Raw genomic sequence first — 14,352 nt, forward strand, 5'->3', positions numbered from 1 at the left:
TCAGACGCTGAACCGACAGAGCCACCCAGGCTCCCCACGTTTATTTATTTTTGAGACAGAGAGAGACAGAGCATGAATGGGGGAGGGTCAGAGACAGGGAAACACAGAATCTGAAACAGGATCCAGGCTCTGACCTGTCAGCACAGAGCCCGACGCAGGGCTCAAACTCATGGACCATGAGATCATGACCTGAGCCGAAGTCGGCCGCTTAACCGACTGAGCCACCCAGGCGCCCCTATTTCTGGCATCTTTAAAAGAAGACACTTGGCACAAAAACAGACACATAGACCAATGGAATAGAATAGAAACCCCAGAACTAGACCCACAAACGTATGGCCAACTCATCTTTGACAAAGCAGGAAAGAACATCCAATGGAAAAAAGACAGTCTCTTTAACAAATGGTGCTGGGAGAACTGGACAGCAACATGCAGAAGGTTGAAACTAGACCACTTTCTCACACCATTCACAAAAATAAACTCAAAATGGATAAAGTACCTAAATGTGAGACAGGAAACCATCAAAACCTTAGAGGAGAAAGCAGGAAAAGACCTCTCTGACCTCAGCCGGAGCAATCTCTTACTCGACACATCCCCAAAGGCAAGGGAATTAAAAGCAAAAGTGAATTACTGGGACCTTATGAAGATAAAAAGCTTCTGCACAGCAAAGGAAACAACCAACAAAACTAAAAGGCAACCAACGGAATGGGAAAAGATATTCGCAAATGACATATCAGACAAAGGGCTAGTATCCAAAATCTATAAAGAGCTCACCAAACTCCACACCCGAAAAACAAATAACCCAGTGAAGAAATGGGCAGAAAATATGAACAGACACTTCTCTAAAGAAGACATCCGGATGGCCAACAGGCACATGAAAAGATGTTCAGTGTCGCTCCTTATCAGGGAAATACAAATCAAAACCACACTCAGGTATCACCTCACGCCAGTCAGAGTGGCCAAAATGAACAAATCAGGAGACTATAGATGCTGGAGAGGATGTGGAGAAATGGGAACCCTCTTGCACTGTTGGTGGGAATGCAAATTGGTGCAGCCGCTCTGGAAAGCAGTGTGGAGGTTCCTCAGAAAATTAAAAATAGACCTACCCTATGACCCAGCAATAGCACTGCTAGGAATTTATCCAAGGGATACAGGAGTACTGATGCATAGGGCCACTTGTACCCCAATGTTCATAGCAGCACTCTCAACAATAGCCAAATTATGGAAAGAGCCTAAATGTCCATCAACTGATGAATGGATAAAGAAATTGTGGTTTATATACACAATGGAATACTACGTGGCAATGAGAAAAAATGAAATATGGCCTTTTGTAGCAACGTGGATGGAACTGGAGAGTGTGATGCTAAGTGAAATAAGCCATACAGAGAAAGACAGATACCATATGGTTTCACTCTTATGTGGATCCTGAGAAACTTAACAGGAACCCATGGGGGAGGGGAAGGAAAAAAAAAAAAAAGAGGTTAGAGTGGGAGAGAGCCAAAGCATAAGAGACTGTTAAAAACTGAGAACAAACTGAGGGTTGATGGGGGGGTGGGAGGGAGGAGAGGGTGGGTGATGGGTATTGAGGAGGGCACCTTTTGGGATGAGCACTGGGTGTTGTATGGAAACCAATTTGTCAATAAATTTCATATATATATAAAAATAAATAAATAAAAATAAAAATAAAAATAAAAAAGAAGAAGACACTGACATAAGATTGATGAGGTCAAGAACAAACCTTAAGTCCTGCATTTGGAGTATCTGGAAACATCAGTATAAACCCATACATGGGTTGTCTGTTAGGGGCACCTGGGTGATTCAATCTGTTAAGCATCCGACTCTTGACTCCAGCTCAGGTCATGATCTCACAGTTTGTGGGTTCGAGCCTTGTTGGGCACCATGCTGACAGTGCAAAGCCTGTTTGGGATTCTCTCTCTCCTCTCTTTCTCTCTCAAAATAAATAAATAAACTTTAAAAAAAATATTAAAAAAAACAACACATATTTCCTGGCTCTAACCGCTGAAAAGGCCCAGAAGTCATGACCAGACCATAGCAGTGACCCTCCCAGCACTCCGTGAAGAACTGGCTGGTCCAGGGCTAGACAGAAATGTACAAGATAAGCTCAGAGCGTCTTGTCATACCAGATAAGAAAGGGGTCCTCAAACACTGCTGGGGCAGGGAATAAGGACACATTTTGACAATGAGAAGGATGGTATCTATAACAGATTAAAACTCATCAAATAGGGGTACCTGGGTGGCTCAGTCAGTTAAGCATCCAACCTCAGCTCAGGTCATGATCTCATGGTTCATGGGTTCAAGCCCTGCATTGGGCTCTGTGCTGACAGCTCAGAGGCTGGAGCCTACTTCAGATGCTGTGTCTCCCTCTCTCTCTGCCCTTCCCTCACTCATGCTGTCTCTCTCTCAGAAATAAATGAACATTAAAATTAAATAAATAATTCATCAAATAGGTTTAAATTCACGCATTCATATCATACTAAATAATAAGAAAAACCTTCATTGGCCACCTTTGGAGTTCACTAAGGAACCATGTCATACTTTTGAAAATCAAGCATTGATCTTGCCTTTCCTATACAATTTGCACCTCAGGAGAAGTGGAGCTGACAAAGGTAAGTTTCTCCTGACAGAAGTACTTCAGGTAATAAACAAAGAAACAAAAGCAGAATTAGAATATCATCACCATTTTTACCACTCCTAATGAATTAATGTGTCCAGGAAATAATCATCCAAAGCTGCTGACTGATGAAGTACCCATCACCACCAGGAAGCTGATTTTGAAACAAAAAAATTAAATCTATATTGGATAAAGCTTCTAGATCTAATTACCAATTTATAGAAATTACATGGGACAAAGGGACAGATGAAGTGACACCATGGGGATGCAATCAGCACAATCCAGACTCAGGAAAACTCTACAGCACAAACAACCTGGTTTGTTCCACATAATAAATAAATAAATAAATAAATAAATAAATAAATAAATAAATAAATAAATAAAATGGCAAACACAAAAACAGAGAGGAATCTGTAGACAAACAGGCAAACATGAATACCAACTGCATATCTGATGACATTAAGGGTGATTGTTAACATTTTTAGGTGTGACGGTGCTATCATGGTACATTTTTCAAGAGTCTTACCTACAGAAATGCATCCTAAAATGTCTGGTGAATGAAATGGTATGTCCAGGATTTGCTTCAAAATCCTAAAGGGCCAACAGGTGAGGGCCAGAGGTGGTTAAGAGAGGAATCAAGACTGGCCCTGTATTTATGGGTGTGGGGTTTGCGACACAATTCATCTACCTCTTATATGTTCGAAAATGTCCTTAATAATAAGTCTGAGGATTTTTCAGTACTGTGTGTAGATGAGCCAAACAAGAACTCTGCCTCCTCCAGGGCTGTGAGGAGCTGCAGCCCACCCAGTGGGAACTTGCTCACATCACGCATAACCTTTGGCAGATTTTTACCCTACAAATACACAGTAACATGCCTGAATCCAGACACTACTCCGCTGGAAGGACTCCAGTGCTTAGTCTCGGCTGAAGAACACAACGCAGCTGAAGAGCTGGGAACGGTGGTTGGAGAATAAGGCCCTTGAGCAGCACCAATGCTATCTTGTATATTATGTGGAGTTTTACATTCTTTCCTCTTGGTTTTCAAAGTCAACGGCTAGATCATTTTCTGGCTCTTTCAGCCAGTCAAGAAGAACAATTATTACTCTTTGCTTGCAAGTGGCCCACAATCCATGGGTCCTCAGGCCTGCTCACCTCCCGCTTCCCTCCCAGCATAACTGGTGCACAGGAAGTGCAGCTGCCACCCCACAGAGCGCCTCATTCAGAGGCAAGGCACCTTTTCCATTTGCTAAGGCCTCCTCCTCCCCCGGCTCCTGCGGTGGCTTGCTGTTCCTTCCCACGGAGTCTCTGCCAAGGGCCTCGGGACGCCCTTGCCCTTCCTTCAGCATGTCTGCCTGACATGTTTCTCTCATGAAACACTTTCAGCCAGATTCCCAGAGAGATCCCAAATGATTACACTTGTTATGGAAGGAACACCCAGAGCAGCCCTCCAATTAGTCCTGTTCAGTCAAGACCAAGAATATGGAACGTCATCAAGATGCTTTGTCAGAGCAGGGGCGCTGGGGACCCAGCAGGGAAGAGCCTAAGTCTCCAGAACAGAGCAGCTGATAGAGGAAGTGCTGCTTACTGAACTATCCATCCATTCATTCCGTAAACCCTAATTAGGTACCTGCTGTATATCAGCCTCAGTCCTGTTGGAATGCTCAGTCAAGAAGAGAAAACAGAAGGGGCACCTGGGTGGCTCAGTCGGTTAAGCATCCAACTTTGGCTCAGGTCATGATCTCACAGTTCTTGAGTTTGAGTCCCACGTCGGGCTTTGCACTGACAGCTCAGAGCCTGCTTCAGATTCTGTGTCTCCCTCTCTCTCTCTCTGTCCCTCCCCCGCTTATGCACTCTTGCTCTCTCTCATACATAATGTTTATTTATGTAAGTAAACATTTAAAAAAATTTTTTTAAATTAGAGAAAACAGGGGCACCTGGGTGGCGCAGTCGGTTAAGCGTCCGACTTCAGCCAGGTCACGATCTCGCGGTCTGTGAGTTCGAGCCCCGCGTCAGGCTCTGGGCTGATGGCTCGGAGCCTGGAGCCTGTTTCAGATTCTGTGTCTCCCTCTCTCTCTGCCCCTCCCCCGTTCATGCTCTGTCTCTCTCTGTCCCAAAAACAAATAAACGTTGAAAAAAAAAATTTAAAGAAGAGAAAACAGACATTATTAACAAGGGTCAATCTACTCAACTTTCATTCAACATTTACTGAAACTGATTACTTACTAAGTACTCCTCTGGAAGCTTGGGGCATAGTGGTTTCTGAGACCGCACTCCATTAAGAAAGACCACCAACAAACAAAATACGAGTATGCACAAAAAATACCAGGGGGTGGTTAATGACATAAACAGTAACGGACAGCAAGTAACCGGAGGAGTGAGAGTCACCCAACAGAGGACTCAGAGAAGGAATCTCTGGGGAAGATGACTCTGGAGCTGAGCCAGTCCCCTTCCGTCAGCACCTGGCCATATCCCAGAAGCCAATCCAGCCTCGAAACCTGGGCCCTCCCAGTCACTTACCTGGTAGGCCCGGATCAGGGACTGCACAGCTAGGTGGTCCTCCACCAGCTTGCTGGTCTTGGTCCGGCTCGAGACTGATGGCCTGCTCTCAGGGAACCGTGACTGAGCTGGGTCACAGGCGGCTTCCTCACTAGCTTTCCGGAAGAAGCTGTCCCAGGACTGGGAAGAGGCAAGAAAACAGCCATGTCAGGGTCCGGGAGGAGTGGGGGGTGGTCCTGGTTGGGGTCCCCAGCGGGTGCTGGGTGTTCTTTCACCACCATAGCTCTTTGGGCCTTCCCAGAACCCTGCCGAGAAAACCCCTTGCAACCAGCCCAGGACCCTCCAACCTAAAGCCTAGATCTCTTCAGTCCCCAGCCTGGAAGGCTGTCGGGGGAAGGCTCTAACTTGTGACTCAGATGCTTCAGGTGTGAAAGGGGCTTCTAGCCCTGGGGGAAACATGCCTTCACACATTGTGGGTTGGCAGGAGGGCAATTAGGCAGGCAGGCCCTCTCAATATTTTCAATGAATGTATCTTTTGAACCAGCATTTCCACTGCTAGAAATGCATTTATACAGGAGTGCCTAGATATACATACAAGGATGTTCCCTACAGGATTGTTCATAAAAATGACAATGTAGGGGCGCCTGGGTGGTTCAGTTGGCTAAGCGTCTGACTTCAGCTCAGGTCATGATCTCATGGTCTGTGGGTTCAAGCCCTGCATCGGGCTCTGTGCTGACAGCTCAGAGCCTGGAGCCCACTTCAGATTCTGTGTCTCCCTCTCTCTGCCCCTCTGCTGCTTGCACTCTGTCTCTTGCATTGTCTCAAAAATAAATAAACATTTTTTTAAAAAATGACAATGTAAAAAAAATCTAGGGGCACCTGGCTGGCTCAGTCGGTGAAGCATGTGACTCTTGATCTTGGGGTTGTAAGTCTGAGCCCCACGTTGGGTACAGAGATTACTTAAAAATGAAAATAAATAAAAATAAGACCTTAAAAAAATCTAAGTGGTGACCAATAGGACACAGGTTAGATAGATGATGGTACATTTAGATTCTGGAAGATAATGCAGTCTTAAAAAAAATAAGGTGCATTTATTATTGTGGAACAGGTAGAGTATCACCAAGATATGTAACTATAAAGTGAACCAAGCAGAGGCCACCTGGGTGGCTCAGTCAGTTAAGCATCCAGCTCTTGATTTTGGCTCAGGTCATAATCTCATGGTGGCTCATGAGTTTGAGCCCCATATTGGGCTCTGCGTTGACAGAGCAGAGCCTACTTGGGATTCTCTCTCTCTTTCTCTCTCTGCCCCTCTTGCTAGCACTTGTACTCTCTCTAAATAAATAAACTTAAAAAATGTATATATTAAAAAAAAAGTGTACTATTCATGTAGAAGCCAAAAGCAGATATGCATATGCCTAAGCACCTCCATGTTCAACGTTTTTTTGTTTTGTTTTGTTTTGTTTTTTTGGGGGGGACAGAGAGAGAGACAGAGCATGAACGGGGGAGGGGCAGAGAGAGAGGGAGACACAGAATCTGAAACAGGCTCCAGGCTCCGAGCCATCAGCCCAGAGCCTGACGCAGGGCTCGAACTCACAGACCGCAAGATCGTGACCTGGCTGAAGTCAGACGCTTAACCGACTGTGCCACCCAGGCGCCCCAGCACCTCCATGTTCTAGAACACAAGTGTTTTCTTCGCACCCTTCTTCAAAAGAACAAGTGGCACAAGCCCTCTGGAAAGCAATTTGGCAAGGCCCATCAGAATTATATACACAGATCCTCTGTGACCCAATGATTCCACTTGGGGGAATTTATCCTACAGAGAGCTGCAATGTACAAGATGACAAATGTATGAAATGATGCGCGGGAGCACTGGTCGTGACAGCCAGGGACTGGAAATGAGCCAGATACTGTCAGTGGGGACAGGCGTGGCACATCCATACAATGGAATACTACACAGCTGGGAAAAAGAACAATGAGGCTCTTGATGCAGTGACATGGAAAATCTTGGAGTTGTGTGCTAAGAGAAGAAGGCTGGAGCAAAGCCACGGATGTTACATGTTGCTTTTGTGTGAAGGGAGGGAAATTGAGTTATACTCGCAAAAAAATTACCTAAAGAAACTCTCTGAAAGGATACAGAAGAAACTAAGAATAAACTGGGGGACAGACAGATGGGAGCTGAGTAGACAGAGGATGGGTGGGGAGGGAGCCTTTTTACTGCGTAACTTCACACTTTTGGTTTTTGAATCATGTGATCACTTTCCTCTGAGGAAAATGAGTCAAGAGAAGAGCAGCTTCACTTCTCCCTTTTTGCCCTGTCATCTGATTTTTTATTTATTTATTTTTTCTTACCATCAGCAGGTATTTATTTTGTCAGCTCAGTGCATATATAAACACTTAGGCCCCTAACTACATAACAAAGAGCCACCTGGAAACAGCACAGCATGACCAGGGGGCAGGGGCAGATCTCAGACCAGGTGCAGGTGAGCAGGACAGGCTCAGGGCTTCTCAGGCCAGACTACCACCTACTGGCTGGTTCCGAAACAGGAAAGCAACAGACTCTCCTCACCCAACACCAAGGGCAAGGCTTTTATAAACCAGGACGATGGAGGCAAAGAAACCTGTCCAAGATCAGACAGCAGGCAAGCTGCTTCTCGTCACCACTCCCTCCACAGCCCAGCTCCAGGAGCTTCCCCCCTCCACAGCGGGCGGAGAGGGGGTGCTGACCTTGTGGACACTCTGGGGGTTTTCCAACCAGGCGAAGTACATCTCCTCCATGTAACTGGAGCTGCCTCCACGTTTGCTGCTTGGGAAGGGGGCCGGTGGCCCAGACGACCTGCTGCGCCGGCTGAACATCTGGATATCATGTGGGGCCAGGAGCCTCGAGGCCTGTGCCCCAAGCCGGGACGGCAGCAGCCTCAGCTGACTCATTCTGGACACAGGCAATGAGGGAGAGGTAAAAACCACAGGACCAGAACAAAGGCTCTGGCAGCCACCATTCACTCATCTGGTATTTTTGGTTCTACCGGGCAGGGGGCCCTGAGCTAGGCATTGATGAGACAGAGGAGAAAATGGAACAGTCTGCCAGGAGTCCTGGATTCACTGCCTAGTGGTAGGTCACAGCTCAATTAACTTCACCAACAGCTATTCAGCATTCTGAGCCCCAGTCTTGCTGAGCCCACCCACCCAGCCCACATTCCCTCTCTGCTATCCCCCTAAGCCTGATGTAGCAACTATCACCAGGGTCCTACCAAAGGGAGCACTCAGCCAAGGTCCTAGAGCCCACTGTGTGGGTCACAGGGCATGTGCAGGAGTACACCCAAGAAGGAGCGAGCCACACAGTTGGCCACCCTGGAACTCGAGCAGGGGAGTCCTTCATGGGCTGGGTGTACCATGGCTGCTCGGGAAAAAGCCTGAAGAAAGGGGGGCTGACTGAGCTACACCATCTCAGGGAGCCCATGGCACTGCTGGGTCTCTGGTCCCTGTGACCAGAAGCGGTCACAGTGGCAAGCCCTGGGGCTCCCTCTCCAGGCAATATGGGAGCTTGGCAGGGTCCACTAAGGCCACCTCCCCATACACAGGATTTGTAAAGTAGGACCTCCGTTCCCCTACCCCCATCTCCACCAGTGTGAGCAGAGGCCCCTCCTCTGCTCCAGCCTAGTACTGCCTGGACACAGAACAGCTTCCCCTGAATCCTCACCAACACGCCTCTGCCCAGAGAATCCCAGCCTGTAAGTGGGGTGCAACACCAGAGCCACCCCACCAGAGGCCACACAAGCAGGAGCCTGCTTCCCCTTGCACAGCTCAGTCCCAGAAAACATGCCTTCTGGGGCAAAACTGACTCCCAGGTCCTATCTGGTCCTGAGCCAATGCCCCTAGACAGGATTCTCCCACCCTACCCCCACCCATCAGCTCAACCAAATCTCCAGAACTATCTGGCTGGCCCTTCTACAAGCCCTTCCATCCTGCTTCCTCCCTCTCCTTCCAAACTCACTTGCGGTAAAGAGAAGAGGGTGGTCTTCTCAAGCGAGGGAAAGTAGGCTCCTCAGGGCAACCAGCAGGAACTCTAAACAGAGTAAAATTAAAAAGCAAAAATATAGTCCAGTGAAGGGAGGAAGGGGGTGGGTTCAGGTGGAACCTGAGCCCCAAGTGCCCCAAGCTTCCCACATGCCCACCCCCACCAGCTGATGAGTCCAGGTTCCAGAGCAAGGGCCATTAGGGGCTAGATCTCCCTAGAACAGCACCTCTCCAGGTGCTGGGTTGGGGTTCAAGGCATGGGCTCTGGGATCAGAGTGCCAGGGTCCCAACCCCTGCTCTGCCACTGACTGTCCCTAGGCAAATACAGGGCTGACCCTGCCCATACGGCTCTGGGCGATGATGGAGAGACATAGGACATACTGGCCTAGAACATCAGAAGAATCTAAACAAGCCAAGAAGCTCTATCATCCCCATTCTAAGGCAAAGGAAACCAGACACCAAGACCATCCATTGTGGGAATAAAAATAAAAGCACACAGACTGTGAGCACTGACTCTGGGGTAGGCACTGTGCTTATTTAACCCTCTCAGCAATCTCATGTGGTGGGCACTTAGATTAGCCCCACGTTATAAAAGGGAAACTGGTGAGTGATGGGGCTCAGTATGGTTCCAGAACTTGTACCCTCCTCACTAGAGAGTCAGGATGTAAACCCAGATTTCTCAGAATGACATGCCCTTTCCAATAGCAACAGCCAGAAGTGCTCTCTCTGCCAGCACCCACCCCCACCCTCACAGGGGAATGGGATGGCTCAGGGTGGCAGTGACAAAGACTGGCTGTGTCCAGCGTGGCCTAGTACAGGAATACTGTGTCACAAACACTGAATGGTCTGGAGTGGCTGCTGGACACTGCTATGACCTTCACCTGGCCTGGAAGGAAGGCAGCCAGCTGGCTACCCCTGCCCCCATCCCAGCAGGGCTTGAGGACCCAGGAACCCTGGAGGGCTAGAGACAGAACCAACCTCAGTATCTGGAGCCAGAGCCCCAGCCAACCCTACCAGGTCCTGTCCACCCAGGCGAAGGCAACAGCAAAGAGTCAGTCAGGCATGCTGTGGACGCTCTGCCCAGCCCAGTCCCCAGTGGACTAATAACAGGTAGGTTGCTCGGGGCAACTCTTGGGGGTCTCTTCTCTAGGGACAAGGTTAGTACCATCCCCACCCCCAACCCCACAACCGTAACAACTGCACACATGCTGTCCAGGAAGCCTCCCACATGCAAGGCCCTGTCTGGGCTGTGCTGGTGAGGACTCCTCCTGCAGTATGTCCATTGTTAAGATGAGTTAACAGAGATCGAAAGAGGGGAAGGGCCCTCCCCAAGACCTTGAAGCCAGGCAGCAATGGAGGCTGGACTGGCAATGCTGCAGGCCTACTCTGGCCCCACATTCTAAGAACTGGGTGGGCTTTTCCCTAGTTTGCTGAACCCAAGAGAAGGCAGACTCCAAGGTAGGAAGCAGGGCAGGGAGGGGTGTGCTTATTTCACTGGCAGAGACAAAGGGCCTGAGCTAAAGCCCAGAGGTTATAAAAGTACAAAGGTAGTCAGGACCTGTTCCAAGAGGCTGTGGTATGTGTGGGGAGGAGTCGCAGGGAAGGGGACGCAAGGGCGGGCTTGGGCCCATGGTGGAGGGGGGTCAGAATGGGGCCCCTAAGGTCCGGTTTATGCCCATTGTACCCCGCTGCACCTTCCCGTCTCCCCCAACATCTCTCGGGGGTATGGGAGAAGCACTTCCCAGGCTGACTGCCACCTCACTCCCCTCCCGGCCTCTCTCACGGTCTCAGTTTCCTCATCTGTAAGCAGAGACCCTGGTTAAAGCTTTCTGTAAGGGCCCTGCCCCCACGAGGTCCTCAGACTTGGAAACTGCCTGGTGTGTCCCGCCAGGCACCTAACGCTGGACCCTCCCCATCCCCAGCTCGGCAGCCCTCCAAAGCCTGGCCTGTTGAGGGTGACGAGCAGCAGCTCACACCGCCTCCCTCCCCCACAAGGCCACGAAAGGCAGCATGGACAGTATGCAGTCTTTGAGCTGAAGAACCCACGCTGATGCCTGAAACCCCACCGTTAGCAAGTCGCTCCTTCACGCAAAACACTGCATTCACAGGGTCGAACGTGCGCGAAGGGCTGGGGGTCCTTGGAGAGACCTTGGCCAGATAAGGGCGGAGCCAAGGTCACGCTCACTCCCTCTCCCACCACCCCCGACGGGGCCTGGCTCAGGACCCAGTGCAGCGGCGCCCCGGGACAGGGGAGCAGAGGGGCCGCCCCCCAAGACGGCAGGAGAAAAGGAGGCGCAGGGACCCGGAGTGGCGAGGCAGCCGCGCTCACCGGGCCGTCGGGTCCGCGCGGCAGCGCAGTCCTGGAAGCTGCAAGTCAGGGGCTGCGCGCAGGGGGTGAGCCCGAGCCCAGCCAATTACCTGGGTCACGTGATGCTGTGGCGCCTGCCGCTCGGGAGCGCGCGCCCCGAGACTCCGCGCGTCGTGGCGTCACTGTGTACGCCCCGCCCCTGCACCCGTGGCGCTGTCCGCGGTGCTGACGGCCCAGGCCAACCCAAAGCCTCCGGGGCCCTGAAAAGCGAAGATCCGGAAGACCACGGGGGTCAGACGACTCCGAATGGCTGGGGTACCTGGTGCACTGTTGAGTGGCCTTGAACGAACACTAAGGAAAATGTACCAGAAAATAGGCAGCCGTTTGTGTGCATGGGAGGATAGTTTCCCTTTTATCTCCTGTAAAACTGCATGCTCTCGGTTAAGTGTCCGACTTTGGCTCAGGTCATGATCTCGCAGTTTCTGAGTTCGAGCCCCATGTCCGGCTCTGTACTGGCAGCTCCGAGCCTGGAGCCTACTTCGGATTCTATGTCTCCCTCTCTGCCCCTTCCCAGCTCGTTCACTCTCTCTCTCTCTCCCAAAAATAAATAAACATTTAAAAAATTAAAAAATATATAACATTGTCTTGGGGAGCTTGGGGAGCTCAGTCAGTTGAGCCTCCCCCTCTTGGTTTCCACTCAGGTCATGACCTCACGGTTTGTGAGATGGAGCCCCCAGTAGAGCTCTGTGCTGACAGCGAGAAGCCTGCTTGGGATTCTCTCTCCCTCTCTCTCTGCCCCTCCCCACTTGTGCTTGTGCTCACAAGCGCTCTCTCTCTCTCTCTCTCTCTCTCTCTCTCTCTCAAAATAAATAAATAAAACTTAAAAATAAAAAGTACCACTGTCTTAGGGTTGTTTTGAAGAAAAGATGAGATAATGCATATAAAGTGCTTATCACAAAACCTGATACACATTTTACCCTTTCATTGACCCAGTGATAGAGACCTAGATGGCCTTCAACTCCCTGTTGCCACAAACAATGCTGCAATGAACATCTTCCTACATATTCTCTTTTGAACCTGTATGAAAGTTTCTCTCAGAAGTTGAATTGCTTGGTCATGGGTATGTGTATACTTAACAACTCAGCAGTGTCACATTGGTGTTCAATTCTATATTCGCATTAACAGTGCAAGAGGACTTTTAAGTCCTTCTGTCCCAGCCAACACTTGGCAATACGCAGCTTTACAATTTTTTCTGGAATAACAGATTCAATGTCATATAGTTGTTTTCATCTGCATTTCTCTGATTATCAATGATTTGCATTTCACATTGTCTGTTAGTTTTGAGGGTTTCCTGTTGTATTTCTCTTGGGTTTTGTTCTTGTTTATACACAGGAGTTTGTCATGTAGGTGGTGCACACCACCATCAAATCTCCCATAGATTATTGCCAAAGCCCCTGAACTGGCCTCCTTGCTTCCACACTTGCATCCCTGAATTTCAGTCCCAACACAGCAGGATTTTCTTGTAAAATATCAGTTAAAATCATGTTGCTCTCTGCTCAAAACCTTCAAATGACCTCCCATTTTACTAGAAGGAAAAGTAAAAATTCTTACATTTGTTTTTAAGGCCCATTATGTCACCTCAATTATATAGGCATGCCATCATGCTTAATGAAGAAAATTGGAAAATTACAAAAATATGTGATGTAATACTCTGTGTTAATTAAAAGCACACATTCACAAAACTATGCTATACTTTTCACAAGAACACAAATACTTATTAATAAATGAATATAATTTCCTGTTGTGGGATGTAGATCTGAGGTAATTAACTGATTGCCCATGACAACCCTGATAAGATGCCATAAATGGAGGAATATGATTAACTCTACAGTCTATACCTGAAATTCCCCAAAAGTTGTTTATTTGGAGATATTTTTAACGTTTATTTATTTTTGAGACAGAGAGAGACAGAGCATGAAGGGGGGAGGGGCAGAGAGAGAAGGAGACACAGAATCGGAAGCAGGCTCCAGGCTCTGAGCCATCAGCCCAGAGCCTGGCGCGGGGCTCGAACTCACAGACCGCAAGATCGTGACCTGAGCTGAAGTCCGACGCTTAACCGACTGCGCCACCCAGGCGCCCCAGGAGATATTTTTATTATGTTTATTTATTTCATTTTTGAGAAAGAGAGAGAGAGAGAGCTGGGGAGGGACAGAGAGAAATCCCAAGCAGGCTCCCTGCTGTCAGCACAGAGCCCAATGTGCGGCTTGAACTCACAATCCATGAGATCATGACCTAAGCTGAAACCAAGAGTCAGATGTTTAACTGACTGAGCTACCCAAGCACCCTTATTTGGAGATATTTTAAGGTCTGTATGGTCAAAGACCATACATGTTCAATTTATGATCATATCCCCAGCACTTAGCATAATGCCCAACTTATAGTATGTTTTGAGTAAAAATTTGTTGGGTGAATAGATGAATGAGTAAATGGACACTTAATTTGGATCCTGAAGGATAAGTAAGTTTGCTGCAGAAAGGCAGGGTTCACTGAAATTTCTTTGATTAAAAGCATTAGAAAATTACTTGGGGGGCTTATGTCAAAAAGGAGTTGATAGGAAGACTGTCAACTCATAGATTCAAAGGGAAACTGAGGAATTAGTCTCAGGAAGTAGGGCTGAGCCAGAAATGGACTATCTCATCAAGCCTGTTATGATGTTCAAAACTCAAATTCCAGGAACAGGGAAGCTAAACGATCTGGCTTGTCCTGAAGTGGGTGATGGAGGCCTGGACTCACTCATCTGAAACACACGTGGGTTGAGAAGCAAAGCAGATAGTTCTTGGGATGCTGGTACAACAAGAAGTAGGAGTGGGTGCTGTGGAAGAAAAAACAACACATGTGTAACCTT

The 14,352-nt window shown here is 48.5% G+C and overlaps 1 protein-coding gene across 2 annotated transcripts in view; it reads right to left on the reverse strand.

The window, feature by feature from the left end:
- OGDHL (oxoglutarate dehydrogenase L) overlaps positions 1–11,620 on the reverse strand; it is a 29,798-nt gene extending 18,178 nt beyond the window's left edge. The window contains exons 1-4 of one of the 2 annotated variants that reach the window (XM_023240673.2): positions 11,558–11,620; positions 9,117–9,188; positions 7,850–8,054; positions 5,147–5,305 (exon numbers count right to left, since the gene is read on the reverse strand). In XM_023240673.2, coding sequence (XP_023096441.2) covers positions 5,147–5,305; positions 7,850–8,053 — 363 coding nt within the window. In that variant the 5' untranslated portion in view covers position 8,054; positions 9,117–9,188; positions 11,558–11,620. Of the gene's footprint in view, positions 1–5,146; positions 5,306–7,849; positions 8,055–9,116; positions 9,189–11,468 lie in introns of both variants that reach the window. The other variant, XM_023240672.2, reaches the window with a different exon arrangement.
- Positions 11,621–14,352: the final 2,732 nt, after the last annotated feature.

This window comes from Felis catus, chromosome D2 (genome assembly GCF_018350175.1).
Source record: "Felis catus isolate Fca126 chromosome D2, F.catus_Fca126_mat1.0, whole genome shotgun sequence".
Taxonomy (NCBI): domain Eukaryota; kingdom Metazoa; phylum Chordata; class Mammalia; order Carnivora; family Felidae; genus Felis; species Felis catus.